Consider the following 24064-nt stretch of genomic DNA (forward strand, 5'->3'; position numbering starts at 1 on the left):
CAGGCTGGTTCTATGACATGTGAGACATTTTCTTCTGGTAAACAAGGATGTTTATGTGCTGGAGAAGTCAACTCTGTCTCTCTGCATGGTACACACTACTGTCTATGAGATGTGTACCAGCTTTTCTTCTGCCAAGAGCTATAGGAAGCAAATTCCTGTCAGACTGTATCAGGCATTTCAACCTGTAAATAATTAAAGGTGACTGGAATGGCTGACGAACCCTTTCACTATTTATTTTCTGACAAATTCTTTAACAGCTACTGTAATTCAGTGAATTATTTTAGTAATAATAACATGATGTTAGCTTGGCAATGAAAAAGATAATGGTTTTCAAAAGGCCAGGTATTATAATGTACTGAACACATATAATAGAAACTATACCACTAATCTGTTAATATTTTGAAATTGATGGTCATTTCAAAGTATTCTTATATAACTATAAAAAACTCATACTGAGCCTGATTTTCCACAGATAAGCTCAAAATAAGAATTCCTAGATTCCTACAACAGCTTGTTTACAAGTAACACAGATTTATCTCTCTACTTCCATAACCACTTAGATATTCTTTTAAGGGTTTGCTCTTGTTGGTTGTTCTCTTCATGGATGTTGTAGTAAGTGAACCTATTTTCCAAAAAGGGAAAGAAAAAAATATTTCAAAAATACTGTACAACATAATATGATGTAATAATTAAAGTGTATTAATCTAAACAAATATATGCACAATTTCAAAGAGGATTTTCTGGCACATTTAATTAATTCATTCCATAGATTTATTTGCAGTTAAGATTGTCTTTCCAGCTTTTAGTTATAAAACTAATGCAAATATAATAATAAAAACTGAATTTTAAGAAATGTTTTTACTTGCTCCTTTCATAGTTTTATGATGTGCTAGTTTTTTTGTGTTAAGTGTTATCTTAATACACAACATAATGGATTAATCCAGGCAACACTGACATGAAATAACATTCACATGAATCTTTGCCATCAACGCAATGAAGCTAGGAACTGTTTTGTTGTTATTAGTCTGGGTTTTTGAGCGCCCATTAATGCCATGAACAAAATGAAAACTCACAGCTAAATGCATGATATGTTTAATATTAGGATTACAAAATATAATATTTTAAGATAGGAAAGTTTTATATATGAATAAGGAATTTATTCTAATAGAATCTGATATTCTTAAAATGTTTTATACATGTGTATACAGTATATTCAGTACTTACTCTATATAAGATTCTAATCCAGAAAGAACAGTATATCAATAAAGTATACTTAAGGCTTTACTTAAGGTTAACAAATAATTTAATTCCATTTATACAGTTACATTTTCAAATATACATCTTCCAATTTGTACCAGCCTATATTATACAGTATGTTTTAAGATTAAATATATCTTATTTGCTGCAGGACTTTGTCATGGGTCTTTCCATTCTGCTCCGGGGCTCAGTACATGAGAAGCTGAACTGGGCATTTAACTTGTATGATATCAATAAAGATGGATATATAACAAAAGAGGTAAGGATGCATGTTAAGAATGAAGAATTTGTCTAATCAGGTGGATTTTACTTGTGCTTCATTTGCTATGTCTTTGTGGTGATTTCGGCACATGAGCAATTGTCACATACTGTATCATGGCAGGTTAATCTGTGGTTAGTGCAGAGCCCAAGACTCAACTCGTAAGAGAAAGACTGCTAACTCCGCAGTCCAAGCTACTGTACAGTACATTCAAATTCAGCCTTTGTCAAATCTAGTCACCCTCAATTTTACCATTAGATACGCTTCATGTGCTGTGTAATTCTTTATGTTTACTGTATACAGTACAGCACTTTTCTGGACACTCCACTCAGAGCATTTCACAGGTAATGGGGACTCCCCTTCACCACCACTAATTCTGGATAATGTGACGACAGCCATAGTGCGCCAGTATGCTCACCACACACCAGCTCACAGTGTGGAGGAGAACAGAGTGACGAAGCCAATTCACAGATGGGGATTATTAGAAGGCCATGGTTGGTACAGGCCAGGGGGAAGTCCGGCGAGGACATCAGGGTAACACCCTTTATCATTTTGATAAACTCATCTGGCTGAGTTACTTGAGTCCTCTTACAGTGCCTTGCGAAAGTATTCGGCCCCCTTGAACTTTTCAACCTTTTGCCACATTTCAGGCTTCAAACATAAAGATATAAATTTTTTATTTTATGTGAAGAATCACCAACAAGTGGGACACAATTGTGAAGTGGAACGAAATCTATTGGATTTTTGAAACTTTTTTAACTAATAAAAAAATGAAAAGTGGGGCGTGCAAAATTATTCGGCCCCTTTACTTTCAGTGCAGCAAACTCACTCCAGAAGTTCAGCGAGGATCTCTGAATGATCCAATGTTGTCCTAAATGACTGACGGTGATAAATAGAATCCACCTGTGTGTAATCAAGTCTCTGTATAAATGCACCTGCTCTGTGATAGTCTCAAGGTTCTGTTGAAAGTGCAGAGAGCATCATGAAGACCAAGGAACACACCAGGCAGGTCCGTAATACTGTTGTGGAGAAGTTTAAAGCCGGATTTGGATACAAAAAGATTTCCCAAGCTTCAAACATCCCAAGGAGCACTGTGCAAGCGATCATCTTGAAATGTAAGGAGTATCAGACCACTGCAAATCTACCAAGACCTGGCCGTCCCTCTAAACTTTCAGCTCAGACAAGGAGAAGACTGATCAGAGATGCAGCCAAGAGGCCCATGATCACTCTGGATGAACTGCTGAGAACTACAGCTGAGGTGGGAGAGTCTGTCCATAGGACAACAATCAGTCTTACACTGCACAAATCTGGCCTTTATGGAAGAGTGGCAAGAAGAAAGCCATTTCTCAAAGATATCCATAAAAAGTCTCGTCACAAGTTTGCCACAAGCCACCTGGGAGACACCCCAAACATGTGGAAGAAGGTGCTCTGGTCAGATGAAACCAAAATCGAACTTTTTGGCCACAATGCAAAACGATATGTTTGGCGTAAAAGCAACACCGCTCATCACCCTCAACACACCATCCCCACTGTCAAACATGGTGGTGGCAGCATAATGGTTTGGGCCTGCTTTTCTTCAGCAGGGACAGGGAAGATGGTTAAAATTGAGGGGAAGATGGAAGCAGCCAAATACAGGACCATTCTGGATGAAAACCTGTTGGAGTCTGCAAAAGACCTGAAACTGGGACGGAGATTTATCTTCCAACAAGACAATGATCCCAAACATACAGCAAAATCTACAAAGGAATGGTTCACAAATAAACGTATCCAGGTGTTTGAATGGCCAAGTCAAAGTCCAGACCTGAATCCAATCGAGAATCTGTGGAAAGAGCTGAAAACTGCTGTTCACAAACGCTCTCCATCCAACCTCACTGAGCTCGAGCTGTTTTGCAAGGAAGAATGGGCAAGAATTTCAGTCTCTCGATGTGCAAAACTGATAGAGACATACCTCAAGCGACTTGCAGCTGTAATCGCAGCAAAAGGTGGCTCTACAAAGTATTAACGCAAGGGGGCCGAATAATTTTGCACGCCCCACTTTTCATTTTTTTATTAGTTAAAAAAGTTTCAAAAATCCAATAGATTTCGTTTCACTTCACAATTGTGTCCCACTTGTTGGTGATTCTTCACATAAAATAAAAAAATTATATCTTTATGTTTGAAGCCTGAAATGTGGCAAAAGGTTGAAAAGTTCAAGGGGGCCGAATACTTTCGCAAGGCACTGTATATGCAGAATATACTGTTAAGCACTATGGTATAGTTTTGGATGAAAACTGTTACACAAATCTTTGGAATTATAGCTATTTATGCATTTTGCTGTTGCCTTTATCTGAGGTCACTCGTGAATGTAGGCCATTCTATGGTTTGTGTCTTTTCTCAAAGGGGTCTGCATCAGCAAATTACTCCTTACCTCTGTAAATTACACAGCCAGTGGCTCCATGTGAAATATAGAGTGGAGTTTAACATACTGCTGCTGACATCTAAGAAGAAATAAAATCTGAAAGCTATAACTTAAGTTATTTTAAGGATTTTTTGCCATAATGCAGTCCAGCTCTTGATCTACTTCTTTAGGCATTCTTACTTTGCTGAAGACCAGACTCGTATGATGTGTCCGATCACGTGTAGCATCTTTCATTTAATTATTTTATCATGCTTTAAATCTTAAAAAAGGAAGATGCCAGCAATATAATATCAGAATTAATTCATTATATGTTTACCATATCATACATCAGTGTATAAAGGATTTGAGATTACTTGCACCCATATTTGTATCTTTTCTTTAATGGATTGACCAGATTGAATGCTACAGATAAAAAAACAACAAATGACCTTTCTGCTATATTTGATATTTGAACACACCTCACAAAAGTGTGGTTGTCTTCTCTTTTACAAAAGAAATAGGTGATGGCACTATGCTTGAGATATTGGTTTTCTGGACTTACTCAATGAACCTGCCAAAGTGAAATAATAAATAGGAAATCTCTTTTTAAAAATGACTTGGTAATTTGAACATTTTCAATATTGACTATGTTTTACTGCAACAGCAATAATAATTGTCCTTTGAAAAAAGGTTTAAAATATTTTAAAATACCTCTTCCATTTTCAGTCTTAAAGGAATTATAGTGATCTTTTCAACTGCATTAATTCTTACCTGCTTAATATCTTCCAATGAGTACTTTTAAGTGTGCCCAAATTAATGGAAAATTGCAGTAGAGGAATGGTTGACTGAAAAAAGTACACAGAAGAATTTTAAGATGTTATTTATTTATGCCTTTTTAAACAGAATTGCACTATGGTTTTCTTGATGGTAATTTGTTTTTCTCCAATTCTCCAAAATGGGTGGGGAAGCAGCATAACAGCTTAATGGACTAAAAAGCCAATAATGATTCTAATGACTCGATCTGTTTGGCAGGAAATGCTAGACATTATGAAAGCTATATATGATATGATGGGCAAATGCACATACCCAATCCTGAAAGAAGAAACACCTAGGCAGCATGTGGAGATATTCTTCCAGGTAAAGCATACAATATATTTATGCTAATATTTAATATGAAATGTGTAACTTAAAGTATGTTATCTTTTTCACTGTGGTATTGCTACATGTTTGATCTGAGCAGCATTATTAATACATGATTAAATTATCACCATTTCTAACAGTTTTTTTAATGCAAAACAAAGTTTAATACTTTAATACCTGTTTATAGATTGTATTCATTATTGATAAATAGCTAGGACTAGGTCATTTAAAAAGCTAACTATGTAATGTATCCCTTAAACAGGAATTCTGTAGCCTTGAAAACCACATTCTGAGAAAATGACAATATCACACTTTTCTTTTAAAAACTGAGACTGAGAGGTCTGAGACTTGTTCAAACCTTGTACATAGGATTGCTTCTAGTGAATGGGTATTAACTTTAAAAAAGTAATCTGTCATCAATAACTTATCAGTTATGACAGAAATGTAACAGACTCAGCACATGTTAATATTTCCAATAAACTGCATTTGACAGAGAATGGGAAAACACTTTATTCTAAAATAATAACTATGGATAGCATACATTTCACATCTAGACTTGTTCCTTTCTGTTAATAATACCTAATAATAATTACCCATAATTAACTTAATTACCCATTCCCCAATTAATAATTACTATATGCAGTAATTGTCCATTCTACTAAATATTCACATATTTGTTTTCACATTATTTTGAAGTGTATACTGTAAAATTAATTAAGTGACCTGAGCCATAGTTTAATTTCTTAATGCCTGTTGTCTTTGTTGTGTGTGCCATGGTTTTAATATACTTTGGGTAAAAAAGCCTATTCAAACCTCTGGTTTTAAGTGATTCTACCACGTAGCTGCTTAGTACAAAATTAAGGACAATTAGGTACAGTATTGGTGATTGAAAATTGCATCATCACCTTTCATCATTATGCCACCACTAAAATCACACCAGAGGCAGATTTTTAGATATTATCTGCTGTAATACAATACCAATACCGCATGGTATTGTTTTGCTTTCCACATTGATAGTAGACACTAGGATCATACCTTAATTTAAACACTGTAGTACTATTATAGACCATTGTTTTAGAAGAAAAGAAACAAAACCACTTTCTTAGCAAAATTAGAAAAAAGATGAGTCTTTGTGGTAAAGTGATAAAATTGAAGAAAAAAAACGCATGCAGTATTTTGATTTCTTTTCCAATCCTAACAGAAAATGGACAAAAATAAGGATGGAGTGGTTACCATAGATGAATTTATTGATTGCTGCCAAAACGTAAGTGCCATTTCTTCCCGCTTCATGACACCCAATCATGAACATACTGTACCATATTACAAAGGGACAGACAAAGATTAATTGTATGCTGAAAAAGTAAAAAGAAAAAAAAACGGTTTTGTTTTGAATGTTAAAGGTTTATACAACTGAAGAAGGCCCTTCTTTTTTTTTTTCATTTTACTTCCACTCATTTTAGAATTAAACTCTGTGTGGTGCTTTGCAGGTCACATGTTGAAGCAGCTCCCCACTCTAACCTCTTAACACTATGCTATATTGAGGCCTGAGAACCATTTGGCATGTCCTCAGGTTTCTGAATTAGAATACCAGCTGTTATGGGATTTTGAAGTAGTATAAATATTAATAAGCTTTCATCCAATCACAATGCTACTTACTTACTGTAGCTAATTACTGGGATTGTTGATAGGTAAACAAGTTCTGAGTCTCCACCTTTACTTTCCCAGATTTTTTTTCTTAAGGGATTTGTAAGTAGCACACTTTTTATTTCTTAATTAGCCGACATCTTCAATTAGTTTAGATAACCAAATTCCAGTGCGACTGGTAACAAGGCCTCATAGAATACACTTGAGTAAATAGAATTGATATGTGCCCAGTCAGAAGGCTTCAAAACCATGGGTTACACTAGGTGTGTGCAATGTTTACTGAAGACCAAGGCAGTTTTATTCTATTATGTCCTCTCAATGTGTTTGACTGCTTGTTAAAGAAATACAGTAATTTGATTTTATCAGCTCGCTAACTGAAATGTGTTAATATTCATCTCTTGACACTGATGTATTGTACTTGTGATATTAAGTGTTCTAGATTTCCATTCTGCGTTGTTTTAATTTGGCATTCTCTTTCCCCACAGGATGAAAATATAATGAGATCAATGCAGCTGTTTGAAAATGTCATATAACATGAGGGCTACCAGGAGTCTCTTAACGGCTGGATCCCAGGATTCTTTGGCAAATTCTGAATAGAACTTACAACTTCATACATACTTTTTAATAGCTCAGTAATGTGCTGGGATATACAGTATATATATATTATGCAAATAAGCTTGTTCAACTGTAAAGTTCTCAGTTGTCTAATGTTTCTTTATTGCAATAATGCATTGGCCCTTGTTCCAAAAAGGTTTTTAGTTTATGTTTTGCACCTTTATGTCAAAGAATTATATAAATTTTAAGATAGAGAAAATTAAAACTGACATTTGTGAATCTGAGCATAGCACCATTCATGATTTGGATTTCAATTTGATCAACCCGATCTCCAAATGGAATTACAGTAAGCGCCTCTGTTATCCTTTGCTTTTACCCTCCCAAAGTTCTCTGAATTGTATCGAATATTTCTCTTTATTATCTTCAAATTCATGTTTCATATCACATTAGGGGGACAAAATCATTTTTTTCATGCAATTAAACAATAAAAGGTTTAATATGCCATCTTGAAACCCTCCTTTAAACTACTCTTACCACACAAGTACCAATAGCAATCAAGGCTCTGACCTTATATGATTTACAGACATTGTTAAATGCTAAGTTAATGTGTGAACCCAGTCTAGGAAAAGTTTTATATAAGAGATTACAAATGCACTGAACATAGGTATCTAATTATTTTACTAAAGCAACGTCAGAAATCACCCATTAGTGCCTTTACACATTCTGGCCCAAAGCTGCTTGTGAATACTGTGATATCCAGAGAAGAAAAACTCACTCTGAAAACAACTGATTGTTACTCCACACTTAACCAGATAAAATACAACTTTGTTTTGGGTAAACTCAACTGTGTAACCTCTTATTCATACAGATAGAGTTCACAGAGACAAGCCGTACCAAGAGTCCCTCACTGCGCTCCTGAAGGCTAAGCTTTATTTCTGATTTTTTTAAATCCTAAACAATATCCTCATGAGAAAATTTCCAAATGCAAGCAAACTGTATTTACTCCACTGTATAGTGGCAACACTGTAGAATCATATTGTAAAAATAGTAATTACATGTACTCTATGCATCAATACACTTAATAGTCATAATGATTTGACACTTAGCCTCAAGACCCAAGGACACGTTTAGCAAAGCACGTGGTTTCTGTTACCGAGGGAACACAAAATACAATTAGTTTTAATCTGAGCGAGCTCTTTCGGAAATTAAACTAGTGATCACAAGATTGTATTCACTCTCTGGAAGAAATACCTTAATAAGATTCCCATGACAGTGTACAGTATGTATACAGTAGTTGAATATACTGTACCTTTATTTTTAAGGGTACCTGGACACTTTTCACTGAGACTAATCATACTTTACTACTGTCCTGGTGAACATTACTATGCAAAATACCCACTGAAAAGATAAGGCACCATAGAGTATAAAGGAGAGGGATTTATTTGGCTTGTTCCTGTGGTGCATTATTATGGCTCACAGAAAAAAAGTGTGGAAAGTTTGCACTGTAGCTTCCTGTTTTGAAATGAAATACCTGGAAGTTGAACAATATTTTATAGTGTCAGCTGCTTGGTTAGTGGGGGCTTCTCCAATTTATGCTAATGGAAATACCCCAGGTAAATTTGCATAGTAGTTTCACATTTTCACCTGTTTCCCATGACATTTCAGGATAACTTTGCTTTCCTGTTATTTTAACATACATGCTCTGCAACTACAGTAACTATGTTAGATCATAAAAGTTAGAACAACATGATTTTAGTATTTACTGTAGTATCACTGCACAGTCCTTAAAGCAAACTAAAAGCAAAGAAGGACCATAGAAGTACTCAGATGGAAACAAGACCAATTAGAATTGAATGAAGTGGGACTTTGTGGTAAAAGGGAAACTTCGGGTGTACAGTAATTGATTATATTGCATTGCAACATCTGAGATTCTGAAGATTCTGTTTGTCCTGTCCCTGTTCATTTTCAACTAAGGATGTTAAGTTCCATTACCATAAACTCTTCCATTGCCCTCACCCATATCAGTACACCCCCTTAAAAACGCTACACATAAAACAATTTAGCAAAAAAAAGCCCCAAATTCTAATGTTATTGTTCTCTTCACTGATAACAGTAAGACATTCTCCTAAGCATCTAATCCAGTGAATTGGTTGATCAAATTGAACTTTCAGTCATGTGAAAAATGCCTTCAAGTAGCATGTCATAAAATATGCTTTTGGAAGCTTTTGTTCCAGCTTTTGTTTCTTTGATTAATGAGCATTTAATGATATAAACAAGCCTAGATTTCTTTGTCAGTTGTAATACTTTCATTATAATTGTGCAACATTCTGAAAGGATTTTAAAGTACTGACTATTAAGGGTCTAAAAAATATTAGAAAAGAATCTTTGTCAATGAATGTTCATTTTTTTCCTTCCTTACTCTGCTTCTGTTGTGGTTCTTGACCTTGGCATGCCTTCCTGCCACATTTTCTTCCTTTAAAGAAAGCTCAGCTTGCTCTTTCTTGGTCATTTTTTAACATAAATCTTAACATACTCTACTTTCTAAGTCATCAATTGGGAAATGTGGATTCAGGGATGTAGAATGTTCGTGAGATGTTGTGAATAGTGTCTCCTTGGCGTTGATTAATTTGTTATCAGCCAATTCACATGGAAATATTTTGTTATCTGTGTTTCACTGTCTTTGGCATACTGTATGTACAGTATTAACTTTTTAAAAACATAATATAATTTTGCTGTATGTATTTATTGATCTTTTGTTTTCTATCCCATTCTAAATTCTTAATCCCAAGGTACAGTAGCACAATATTTTTTTTTGTTGTTGAAAAAAAAGGAAAGCAAGGTTATTTAATTTAAATGTTATTATTTGCAACAACATTTTTGAAACTGTTGTGCCCAGCTGTACATTCCATTTGATGTTAAGAAAATACCTACCCGTTACAGCAAATGACTCTTCATTGGAACTTTATTCCATGGTTTTGTCAAGGTACTGTACCAAGTATCCCCGTAAAAAAACTGTTTCAGACAAGTTCAGAAAAGGAATACAAGCAAAGCAAAGTAAATTCACACCCTGCCAATTAAAAAACAAATATTCTGGGTAACAGCTCTGAAATTAACATCCAGTAGTGCAGCTTTGAGAAGCCTTTTCTGAACAAATCTGTAAAACTGTAAAATAGATTACCTTTACATACAGTCCAGTACTTCCATTGCTGCCTAACCCAAACACATACACACTGTGATTTTATTTTGACATCGCACTTCAAAGCAGTCTATGTGAAAGTTGTTGCAGATTCCCTTCATAGGAATGTACTTCACAGGGTACACAATGCTTTTAAGAGCAGAATTTGATTTGCAGGCACTGCTGCAACATGGTGGATATAATTTGAGATAAAGCCATAGTTGTTTTTGCAAGTATATAATGAACTTGTACAGGATTTACAAAAAATTAACTGAGCACGAAATACTGTATGTGAAATTGGATGTAAATGGTAAGAAATTAAATTACGAGAAACCCTGCTTTAGTCATAAAGATGAATATCAAGAATCTAGGCCTTAACCACAACATATCATCTGTTATTTTTTGGTTGTTTAAAGTTTAAGCTAAATTGGCTCCTGTTTTCATGCACATTTCAGAGACAGACCATTTTCAACAATAAAGATTTATAATTTGTTACATTGATGCAAACGTTATATCAAAATAACCAGAAATGTTCTCATTCTCATTATTTTATCCTTTTCTGTTAAGTGTTGACAAAATGCCTCACTCATTTCTCTCCAGCTATCTGGGTAAATCAAAGAGGACAAGGGAACAAATGGTATAAGTTACAAAATGTAATAAAACTAAGTTCTGATTTTAATTCTTTTTTTGTAACTATGTTAAATGTTTTAAACTTTCAGATCTCATTCAGTTTCTTATTAAATGTATCAATTATATCACATACAGGAGGCATCCCTTGTTGGTTTCAATAGATTCTATAAATGTACTAAATATTGGATTTTGGACATGAAGTGATTTCTCATCCATTAAGCTCTAAGAATGTACATCTAGAGACCCTAGGGGTATGGTAAGTTGGCCTATTTAGATCTGAAAGTGACTTCAGTATTTATTCCTTCTGTCATGGTGTCACTAAACATTACAATGAATACAGAAGACTTAGGTTCATGTTATTGGCATATACTGTGGCAAAATACAGTATAATATTTAAACTGGAGATCTGATTAGTGATATAGGCTTGACCTTCCCATAATGTTTTGCAATGGAGATGCCTACTGGAAGGTAAAGACTCAGTTTTTCTTATTCAAAGTCTATTAGTAAACTGAGGCGTGGGAATTATATGTGGATATTAAGCACTATGTGTTTAACATGTATAAATTTATTTTTAAGCTATTTACTTCTTGTGTGTTATTATGTCTGTTGTTGGTATATTGTCCAAAACATTATTGGACTGGTTACATAAGCTTATTTTCTACAAACTAATGCTGATGTTCAGTAAATGTTAAATCATTATAACCTGAAACAAAAACTCAAACCCACATAATAAATTTATGCACAAACAGAGATGGAAGAAATCAATAGCTGTAAAGAGTTTTCGTATTTCAAAATAAGAAGCACTGATTTAATTTCCTTCTAGTGCAAAGTATCAACTTTAGAAAACATGTTATGAAATGTTTCATTCGAATTCTGCATTCCTGATTCTTAAAAGGGATATTAATATGAACTTTTAGCTCATTTTTGCACTGTATTTTCTTTTAAACTCCTTTTACAACTTTCAGTTATTACCTACACCTTTCTGTTTCCATCCTGGGCCTTTTTATCTCCAAACGTCTAATTTTCTCTGTACTGTATATACTGTACAGTAGAGTGCTTATATAGAGGAACACAGATATCTGAAACATACTGTAGTACTTGCCTCATGCTTTATTCCATATCCTCTACCTCCAGATTGCCTCTCATAATACCAGCCTTTTACTTACTTCATTATATTCAAAATTAGAGGAAGCTACATTAAAATGGGAAAGATATTAATGCAAAGATACAAAGTTGCATTACAATGTCTTCACGTTTTAAAGGATAATTTCTGTGAATATTGTGAAAGTTACAGAGATGCAAATAGACTTGGAAGAACACAGCACATTTTGTTTGGAAATCATAAATCTATTCTGGTGTAGAGATGGATTGGTAGAGGCATGTGAAGGTTGCTCTATTAGCACCAGTGTAGGAAATACAAGAGTAGTACAGTACATGTACACTTTAAATATACTGTTGTGTCTTTGTGTAATTAGGTGTGTACATTTTATAAAAAAAAAGGATAATAAAGGACACAGAACATTTAGCATCTGTCTATTTTTCTCATTACTTTTTTCTGTATTTTTTGTGTTTGATTGTTAGGAGGTCAGCAATGGCACTCGAATCAAAAGATATGTGCTGTTTACAACTGAAAAACTATTTGAATAGAATACAGTTTGCTAATTTATTAAACAGGAAATTAGGTTTCATTGCTTACAAAACATTTGTTCCTATGGCTTCTTGGAGAATGTCTCTATACCCAAAGGACCATAGGTCTCCAGAACAAATGTCTAGCTAGAGAAATTGAGAGAGTGAACAGAAATTAACAACTCTCAGTCACTGAGATTTGGAATGACCTCTCAGGGCAAGTCACAAGGAATCAGAATCGAGAACTACAAAGTATTAAGAAGCCCTGAAAAACAACACAAAGTATGACTACAGTTACAGACATCCAAGACTCCTAAACCTATTACAGCAATCCAGTACTGAGACAGTATTTTCTTTTTCAGCAGATTAGTGGCATGGTGTGAAATGATAAATCACTGGAGAGTGTGCTAGCGAGCATGCTTGTGTCCTTGCCTTTGGCAAGCACTGCACCCATTCAATAAAATCTCACACTACTGTATGTTCATAGTAATGCACAGTACAGTTTCCACTTTGAACATCATGTTGGATCTGCACAGTCTAGTACTTGATGATCAAGTGGCCTTTTAGCTTTCTCTCAGCTGGGAACTCTATTTGTTTAATTAAACCAAAAATAATAATTTACTTTTTCATTAATTAAAGGCAAGGGTCAGAAACAGTAAAAAAATAATAATATTGTGGATAGTAATAGGACGAGCATCTAAGTAACGAGTTGGCAATATTGTATGCATTCTGACGTATTTTTAAAATTTAAACTACCAGTACACTACCTTCTAAGATTCCAGCTTGATTCTGGCAGCATAAATCTGTAATCAAGGCCACAGTCTGACTGACATTGCTTCGCAGCTGCTTGAAAAACAAGCACTTCTATTACATGGTCTACGCTCCTGGAGGCCTATTATGTAGAAGGTTTTTCCTCTCTTTAAACAACATGTAAAGGAGTTCAATAGTTTAGAAAAGGATTCTTACACCAATAATTTGCTTAATTAAGTAATTAAAATTGAGGGTAAAATAAACTCTATAATGTTGTGAATCTCATTGTCAAGCCCATGTGAGTACAGTTAGACTTCAGCATCCTCCAGGATGATGTCAGATGGCAGTGGAAAAAAATAATTGTTAGGATAGGAATGTATAAAAATAAATATTTTGATTATGTTTCTTAATTGTATCAGCACCTAATGGTGTTTTTTTAATGTATGAACATTCTCCCCAAATTCAGCTTGCATGCTGTCATTTATTCTCCAAGAAGTCCAGGAAACAGTAGGCACAATGTTTTATTCCATTAATAAAGTTACGAGAATATTTTACTTATTAACTATCTTTTTGTATTATTGTTCAAGCACAAAATGTATTTCAAGCATATCTTAGCTTCATTTGGTAGTACTGTTTTCCCCCAGAATGCTTTGAGGTTCCAGCTGTCAATTACTGTCTCAACAAATTTGCCAGTAAGAAATGTAGATGCAAATGCAAATGTAGAAATGCATTCTGAAAAGTCGGAAATTAGGTGCACATGGGTGTACTATTTTCTGTAAGGGAATCTATGATCAATGCCTATATGAAAATCAAATATGTACATACTCTCAGGTCTAAACTTTATTCATTTGAATTTTATGTGAAACCTAATGAAAGTTAAAAAAGGGCAGTACAGTTTAAAATGAGTTGTAAATGCTTCGAAATACAGCCAAATTTCAAAAAACCTGTTTAGAATTTTTAACAATGTGGTAGTTAACCGTAAACAGAATTGTTAATTTAAAATGCGCCATGCTTTCCAAATAACTTTAAATCATTTATCTCTCCAACTTCTCCATCTCCAAGTTACCATTTCTTGCAAAAATTCTAGAATTTGCCATCACATTTAAGTTACATAACCACCTCATGACAAATAACCTTTTTGAACCCCTCCAATCTGGCTTCCATCAACTTCACAGCACAGAACCTGCCCTGATTAGAGTCACTAATGATCTAATAGCTTCTGATTCTGGTTCTCCTTCTATACTCATCCTTCTTGATCTCAGTGCTGCTTTTGACACTGTTGACCATGATATCTTACTTTCTCATCTGGAGACTGTTTGGAGTTTCTGACTGCTCTCAAATGGTTCAAGTCTTTCCTCACTGATCGCTGTCACTTTATCTCTCTTAATGGGTATAGGTCTGAAATTGGTCTTGTTAAGTCTGGTGTTCCTCGGGGCACAATACTGGGCCCCTTGCTCTTCAGCATTTACATGTTTCCACTTGGTCAGCTTTTAAGATCACATGGCCTTAGCTATCATTTCTACGCTGATGATACTCAAATATACATCCATACCAAAGCTGACACTGATGTGGCTGTCTCTATTCTAATTGCATCTCTGACATAAAAACTTGGATGACTCGAAATTTCCTTCAACTATGACAAGACTAAAGTCATGCTTATTGGCACCCCCCCTCATCAACATCGTAAAGCAAATCAAGTAACCTTACAGTATATGTAGATGGTTCTGTACCTGAGCTTCAGTCTAAATTGAAAAATATTGGGGTGATATTCGATTCTGGCTTAACATTCGACCCACATGTGCAGCATATTGTCAAAACATCTTTTTTTCACCTCAGAAATATTGCTAGACTACATCCTATGCTATCAGTAACTGTGGCTGAAAAGCTGTGTTCTCTCGAATTGATTATTCTAATGCTCTACTCGCTGGGGTATCTAAATCTACTTTGAACAATCCGCAGTATGTCCAAAATTCAGCAGCCAGAATCCTGACCAGGTCTAGTGCAAGTGATCACATTACTCCTATCATGGAGTCCTTGCACTGGCTTCCTCAAGTGGACTTTAAAATCTTCATGCTCACCTACAGTATAAGGCTCTGCATGGCTTGGCACCTTAGTACCTGTCTGAACTATTATCGGCCTACTCCCTACCTTGCAACCTTCGATCTTCTCATTCCGGTCTCCTGTCCCCCAAGCCCATCTACATTTTATGGGTGACAGGGCCTTCTCCTGTTATGCCCTCAAGCTCTGGAACTCTCTGCCGAAGGATATCCGAGACACACCTTCTCTAAACACCTTCAAATCCAGATTCAAAACCTTCTTCTTTAGCAAATCCTTTACTGAACTGGTTCCATTCTTCACCCCTCTGCTTTTCTTAGTACCACCATCCACAGTCTCCTCTGTATATTGTTATTGTGTTTTATCTTGTGTATTCTTTTTATTTATTGTTGTCATTCAGTAAAGCGCTTTGACAAGCCACCTTTAAAGGTGCTATGTAAAATAAAGTTTATTATTACTAACTTATGCATTTTAGCAAACAGAAGGGCCATATGTACTGTAAATAACTGATATATTGTAAACTTTACTGCACAACATTAGAAATGTGTTGCCTAGTGCTTTTTTGGTGTGAAACGCACTAGGACTGCATTTCTAGAAGAGACTAGAGGAATATGTTGGCATCAAACAACTGATGTACATTTCTGCCTCAAAACCAATCATTGTGCTGCTTATGAGAAGAACGTCTTGTGGTGTCTACTGGCACTTTTCCCACCGATAACATATTTTCCAGTACCTTTCTGCAGAGTAAATTTTATAGAAAAAAACACATTCAGATGCTTTCACAACCCAAATTCTATTCATCTCACACAGAGACTGATTTGTCAGCAGCATCATTTGTTTGAAAATGTAACATTTCACCTTATTGAAATGTGATACTGCTCACAAGGGACAACATTAGAATGCTCAGCAAGTCATCTTGACATCTTGCAAGTTATTTACAGATAGTTCCCAATGGGCTGTCATGCCACATTTTGCCAAGTGGTTTAGTGAAAAAGAAAAGACCAGGAATTACCAACCTAATTCCGGCAAGACTCCAAGGTCTTTTGGCCTGTGTTCCATCCATGTCCTCTCTGATTATTTAACATATTTGATTAATACCGTACAGACCATTATAGCAAGCTTAGTGAACAATGCAGTTCTACTTAAATGAGCCAACACTAGCTTTAAAATAATATGATATCAACTTTAAATTTTTCATGCTTTTGTAATAGATCGTCATCCAAGTGATCAGCTAGAACGATGTGCGTACTGTTGTAGACTATTACGCAAAAATAATCTTTTTCTCTTCCTTAAGACACCATAATGAACAGAAACTACAAAACAAACCCACACAAAAAACACACTTCTGTGTGATCGTAAACAAAGCACTGCTCCCTCTCGGCGTCCTTAATATCTTGGACTTGTGCAGAAACAAACGGCTGTTGGCGCTGAACTTAGATGTTCGCGGAAGGGTCTTGGACAAAATCGGCCAAAACTTCAAAATTCAGTTTAGCGAAATTTCGTCCTTAAAACAAATTACAAGGTATAAATTCTTCATGTTCGGGTTAGCATAAATTCATATACATCAAGAACTGCAACGTGCTGGCATTCACTGAAACCTGGCTTGACCCGTCTGTTCCAGACTCTGCTATTCTCACGGGAGGATTTTCTATTCACCGTCAGGACAGAACAACGGATTCGGGTAAGAGCAAAGGCGGCGGGGTATGCTTCATGGTAAACAATTCCTGGTGTACAGACATGGAGATTATTTCAACATCTTGCTCTACACATCTTGAACATTTGACAATAAAATGTCGCCCTTTTTTTCACATCGTTAGTTCTCACAGTGGTGTATATTCCGCCGCAGGCAAATTACACAAAGGCACTGGATGAACTACACTCTCACCTAAACGGACACGAGAATACACATCCTGAGGGGGCATTCATCATAGTGGATGATTTCAACGGTGCGAACTTGAAAAAAAACAATGCCTAATCTACATCGACTGCCTGACGCGCGGAACAAACACGTTGGACAATGTTTACACTCCCTTCTGGGATGGTTACAAAGCCCTCCCCCGACCTCCTTTCGGCAAATCCGATCACGCCTCCATTCAGCCACTTCCCGTTTACAAGCAGAAGCTTAAACATGAGAGGCCAGCGTTAAGAACCATTCAATGTTGGTCGGATGAATCAGATTTTATACTAAATCACTGTTTTGCTACCACTGACTGGCAGATCTTCCACGAAACTGCCGAAAATAGTATCAATCTGTATACGGACTATGTTACTGGCTACATCAGTAAATGTATTGAAGACGTGGTTCCCAGGATTACTGTTCGCACATATCCAAATCAGAAACCATGGATAAATGGTGAGATATGCGCCAAACTGAAAGCTAGGACAGCTACTTTCAATTCTGGCGATATGGGTAAATACAAAAAATCCAGCTACGACCTGGATTTAAATACAACTACAGAGTTAAATTAGAGTCATATTACCATGGCTGCAACGCATGGACCATGTAGAGTGGTATAGGCACCATTACAGACTACAAAACGTAACCCAGCTATATTGCACAACAGTCTGCCTCTCTTCCTGATGAGCTAAATTCATTCTATGCTCAGTTTGAAGTCAGCAACGCAGATCCAGTCAGGAAGATTCCAGAAATCCAAGACGGAAACCCACTGATCATATCCAAAGCAGATGTGTGTAAAGTTTTTAAAAAGACCAAGCCATGCAAGGCTCCTGTCCCTGATGCCATCCCTGGCCGCATTCTGAAGGCATGTGCAGACCAGCTGGCAGATGTGTTCTCGGACATATTCAATCTCTCCCTAGCTCAGTCTATAGTTCCTTCCTGCTTTAAGAAAACCAACATTGTCCCTGTTCCTAAAAAATCCAGAGTCAGCTGCCTAAATGACTACCGCCCTGTTGCACTCACATCAGTTATCAGGAAGTGCTTTGAGCGGTTGGTCAAAGCATACATCACTTCCTCGCTGCCAAACAACCTAGACCCACTGCAATTTGTATACCGCCAGAACAGGTCAACAGAAGATGCTATTGCCACTGCCCTCCATACCCTCTCATGCCCACCCATGCCCTCTCACACCTGGATAAGAAAGGAACATATGTCAGAATGCTGTTTGTTGATTACAGCTCAGCATTCAATACCATAGTCCCCTCAAAGCTCGTCATCAAGCTCCAGGACCTGGGACTGAATACCTCCCTCTGTAATTGGATCCTGGACTTCCTGACAGAACGCCCGCAGGTGGTGAAGGTGGGCACCAACATATCCTCTACCCTGACTCTAAACACTGGAACCCCCAAGGATGCATGCTTAGTCCTGTCCTCTACTCCTTATTTACCCATGACTGTGTCACCAGGCATAACACAAACTCCATCATCAAGTTTGTGGACGATACAACAGATGATCACAGATGGTGAGGAGTCTGCATACAGGGAGGAGGTTGAAACCCTGGCAGTATGGTGCCAGGAGAACAACCTCTCTCTGAACATCAGTAAGACTAAGGAGATGATTGTGGACTATAGGAAACATCAGGGTAGAGACCACACACCTATTCAGATCAATGGGACTGCAGTGGAGAGGGTCAGCAGCTTTAAGTTCCTGGGAGTTAACATCTCAGAGGATTTAACCTGGACCCACCACGGTCAAGACCTCTTCTTTCTCCACAGGCTAAAGAAGTTCGGCATGCCATCACATATCCAGGCCAACTTCTACAGGTGCACTATTGAGATCATCCTGACTGGTTGCATCACTGCCTGGTATGGGAGCTGCTCCGCACGGGATCGCAAAGTATTGCAGAGGGTGGTGAAGTCAGCGCAGCTTATCACCAGCTGTGAGCTACCAAGCATCCAGGAGATCTACTCAGCTAGATGTCTGAAGAAGGCCAGGTCCATTCTCAAGGACCCCAGTCATCCCAGTCACAAACTGTTTTCCCTCCTACCGTCCGGTAAACAGTCCGGTAAACAGTACCAAAGCATTCGGTCCAGGTCCAACAGACTACGGAACAGCTTCTACCTCCAGGCAATAAGACTGCTAAATAGCCAACCTGTAGCTCCTTAGCAAATCACCTGTAATGGCTACATGGACACACAATTCTCACTATATCCAGCATAACTGCACTACATGTATATATTTCATACACCATGGACACATAACAGCTCTACTCACATTGAGTTTTATTCAATTTAAAAAATGTAACCTCAATTTTGTGATTTTTTCTTTTTTTGTGAATTTTTGTGATTTTTGTGATTCTTGTGAGCTCGCAGAAAAAGACATTTCATTGCCAGCAACTACTGCTGCACTCCGTATTGTTGTGCATTTGATAAATAAACTTTGATTTGATTTGATTTGAGAACTCCTTCAAAAAAACCTAATATACTATTATTAAAAAGAGCAGTGTTTAAAATCAATGATAACAATCAGATAAAATGTGATCATATGGACAATGAATCCCAAAGTCTTCAAATAAAAAGCCTGGATAATGTCCTTACTGGCCCTGTGGTTCTCCAGGAATTGAGTTTGAGAGCTTGGTAGCAGACATACAGTATTTACTAATGGGTAATCCTAAGGAAACAGACTTATTAGGCTTCCGAGCTATGAATGTGGCCTATTGTTATTGCTAGGATTGTAGCTTTATTGTTAATATTCTGCACAAACTCATGAACCTTCACGATTTTAAAGACATACTGTATGTGAATTGTGAAAATGCCTATGAAAGATTGTACGCTTTGGCCATTATTTTGAATTGTTTGCAAACACTGGGTGTTTTTAAAAAAATCATCACTTTTGAAACTAGTTTAAGTACATAAACTCATCATACTCCTAAATGCTTTGCACTTGCACTTCACAGGTTGTAGCAAAACTTCACAAACACCACGTAACATAATCTATACAAAAGCAATATTACACGATAAGAGGTCTTGTTGAAACGGCCCATATTCCCCACCACCACTTTCTCTTCTAAATGTGGATTGGAACAGTGATGTGTGTCCGCAGCAGTTCATTGTGAAACTTAGACTTGAGCTTTCTTGGGAGCTTTTAAAACTGCTCAGCTTTAATATTGTTGAGTGTTTATATTTTAATAATATGGGTAATGTCATGAGGCAGTATATGAATATGCAGGGGTTTCATTGTCTTATCCACTGTGTTTAATTAAGAAAAGTATATCACTTGATACTTAGACAGCTGAGACATTTCAGCAGATAACCAGTGTACAAAAGTAGTCTCTCAGTCTGAAGACCAGATTACTAGACATCTTATAAGACTGGAATTGTTATTTGCTGCAATTTGCTACTGTAATTGTTATTTGCTCTGAGGCTAGAATTTCCAGAGGATGCCTTAGACGTGATATAATCATGAGGTGCACAAAAATAAACTAGAACAGCAGGACAGCAGGTGAAGAAGTATGAAGATGACACAAGACAGAATGGGTTACACACTTACAATTTACCTTAGGCACTGGACTTCAGATATTGGACACTTAAGGAACTTTGCCTATGTTAAGGAAAAGGTACAAAAGAGACCAGGCCATTCAGCCCATCTAAATTGTTAAGTTGCTAATAACTGACTCAAGGACCTCAATTCTTAAATGATGTCAGTGTATTGGCTTTGACAACAGAGTATCATGTTTCAGAACTAGTAAAAGATAATTGGATATAATAGTTGCAAAAATCCTCCGGTCTCACTAACATGCACTGATGTTGCCAATAGAGCAGTTGTGCTTTCAAATGGATTCGGAATTGTGGCATTTGTAACTATTAAACAATGTTAATGATATGGTGAGAAGCAGTTTCATATAACTACTGTACTAACAAATACATTGTGCTTTAACCTTTTAGTTAAAGTTAATAATTGTTAATAATTGTACACCAGGGGTCTCGAATCTCTGTCCTGGATGGTGTGTGTGTGCAGGTTTTAAATTCAGTTGGGATTCTAATGACCTACAGTAGATCATCTTAAATATAACAATTCAACATCTTCTCCCAGCTCTTCAGATGCATATGATGTGGCATTCTTTGATGCAGTTCGGAAGAACCCTGCCTCAGACCAGACAGTAATACTGAAGATTTACTACCACCTAGTGTCCAGGCTTCATTCCAAACACCAGACCAACTGAAGAAACAACAAAGCAAAAGACCATTCAAGAAAAATGTTTCTTGTCTATGCTCATATAAGCCTAAACACCATTTTCCCCCAAGAATACTCTGTGAAAAACCTGCTGCAGCTAGTCCTGAGAATTTTTGGAAAAATACTTTGTTGATGAGACATCTATAGCTCAATGAACAGCATGTACAGTAGCAATATATCTGTCTCTACTTTGTACTGCAATTTAAAATTAGTCATTGGAGGTTTTTATAGACAGAACAGACAAAGAACTTTCTATTTCTGAATTTATTTGACAGATTGCAATTTAATCAAAACTGGTTATAAAGACTTGAAACTGAAAAAGTACACTGCACAAACTGCCCCCCCAAAATCTGAACCTGCCCAACACATGCAAAGATGTTGCCAATTTGTAAAGATCCCACAAAGTGTTACAAACGCTGTGCTTCTGTTCTCTAAGGATAACTGTTTCACTCATTCACTACAGATAGGTTATACACACATTACCTGAGACATATATGCATACAAAACATTTTCTTACTGTTTTAATACCAGATTCTTAACAAAATATACTTTTATGCATATAATATTCTAACCACAATTCAGTAAGGCAGATATTAAAGGCAAACCAAATACAAGCAGAATTATTTTACTGTAGATCTACTGTAAGAATAAATTTGCATAATAAACCATTATTGTACAATTTAGCACTCCAAAAATGTTCTTGTAATGTTTCACATAGCCATGTGCAATAATGGCAGAGCATTATTTTGTTACACAAAAGAATGTTTTCATTTTAAATGTACCATATGTAAGTATACAGCACACTATTAGATGGTTAAAAAATATTAAAGTTCGACAAAAAAAATGATTCTGGTTACACATTTCTATATGTTTGCATGTTTTATGCATTTAAAAAAAATCAAAAGCAGAGGAAGTTAATTTTCAATGCTATTTTTAGATGCCTTCTAATTATAAATTTATTTTTTTAAGTATTTAGGTTTTTATTGAATATCAGGAATGCTTTGAAGAGTTACCTTTGTTCTGGTTTAATTGAAACAGGAAAGGTATCACCATAGCAAATTTCTTTTTTTTGATGGGTCTTGTTATCATGGACTGGGAACAGCTTACAGTACGTTTATGGAGGAATAGAAGTTATTCATACACACAAGAGAAATGCTGGACTGGACCCACTAGTTTGTAAATAAGAATTTTTTTCACATACAACAAAGAAAAAAGTACCTAAGAAGAAGAGCTGATGGAGTAAATCAAGAAAGATCATCTCCTAGAGAAGAAAACACAATTAAATGAAGACTAATGTTACATAAAAACAAAATAACAACAAAGAAATGGAATTCAAAGGCCTTGCCTTATAGGTTTAAAACAAAAAATGAAATAATCTGGCATTAAATACAATTCATACATATGACAAACACAGAATGGATAACTGTTTTCTGAATCAGAAGTTAACAGTTTTTCTTGAAAATTTTTAGGTGTAAGAATTCACACTCACAAAAAAGACTCCCATCTGTAGAAATCTCCTTGTTAGTCTGCAAGTTGTTTTACAAAACATTTACCATTCAAAGACTGTCAACAAAGTTGTAAGTGTTACATATTTTCTAAAATCCATTTCAATAAACAAACCATGTCAAGACAAGTGTATTCAATTATAATTATATATTTACTGATCCGTTTAGCAAAATGAAACCATGTTCATATCACATATTTAGCAATTCTGCAGAGAATAACTGCATTGTAAAAGTTTATCATTTTAGTATTCAACAAAAAGACTTCATAAGTGTGGACTTGCCAGTTTTTAGTGGACACATTGAGATGAAACGTTCTATGAATCTAATCAATTATTTGGTCAATTCACATATAAAAGTTGTTACTGACAGCTGTAGTGTGGTAAATGGTAGGCTAGATTTGTGAATGAAACTTCAGAGAACGACAGTACACCTGTTTCGCAGGACTGAAACATCAATGTGTTTAAAAAGTGGCCAATAACAGGACACAGTTCTTAGTTGTTAGGTAAGAAGCTGCCTGATCTCTCGGTGTACGTAGCACAGGAAATCCATATATGAAGCTCCTCCATGTAAACCTTTGTCTTCTACAAGGAACTGACGGAAAAGCATCTCTGGTTTATCTTTCTGCTTAACTATGACAAGCTGCAAAAGAAGATGTTAAAGCTCATATTAACATAAACTAAGGTTTCTTGCCCTTCCATCAAGCTTAGTTCTCATTTGCATTAGGTCTTCCAAATGTAAATGAAAATAAAAACACAAAATACAAAAAGATCAATAACATACAAACATTTTAAAATTGTACAGTATGTTACATTTTTTAAAAACAAAAACTATTTACAGCAAAATAGAATTATCTTCTTCATGCACACTGTGCTATATTCTAATCACGCCCTTGAATGAAGATTACTTAATCCATGAAAGAAAAATGGAAAAAAGTTAAACAAGAAAATATGAAAGGGCCTGT

General features: G+C 36.0%; 2 protein-coding genes across 3 annotated transcripts in view; one reads left to right on the forward strand and one right to left on the reverse strand.

Moving 5' to 3' along the window:
- Positions 1–11086, forward strand: part of kcnip4a (potassium voltage-gated channel interacting protein 4a) — a 159018-nt gene extending 147932 nt beyond the window's left edge. For both annotated transcript variants that reach the window (XM_006629888.2, XM_015345382.2), the window contains exons 5-8: positions 1409–1516; positions 4926–5030; positions 6235–6297; positions 7163–11086. In XM_006629888.2, the coding sequence (XP_006629951.1) occupies positions 1409–1516; positions 4926–5030; positions 6235–6297; positions 7163–7210 (324 nt within the window). In that variant the 3' untranslated portion in view covers positions 7211–11086. The remainder of the gene's footprint in view (positions 1–1408; positions 1517–4925; positions 5031–6234; positions 6298–7162) is intronic.
- Positions 11087–21844: 10758 nt separating this feature from the next.
- Positions 21845–24064, reverse strand: part of sec24d (SEC24 homolog D, COPII coat complex component) — a 43706-nt gene continuing 41486 nt past the window's right edge. The window contains exon 23 of the mRNA XM_006630000.3: positions 21845–23742. Within this exon, the coding sequence (XP_006630063.2) occupies positions 23602–23742 (141 nt within the window). The 3' untranslated portion in view covers positions 21845–23601. The remainder of the gene's footprint in view (positions 23743–24064) is intronic.

This window comes from Lepisosteus oculatus, chromosome 1 (genome assembly GCF_040954835.1).
Source record: "Lepisosteus oculatus isolate fLepOcu1 chromosome 1, fLepOcu1.hap2, whole genome shotgun sequence".
Classification (NCBI taxonomy): domain Eukaryota; kingdom Metazoa; phylum Chordata; class Actinopteri; order Semionotiformes; family Lepisosteidae; genus Lepisosteus; species Lepisosteus oculatus.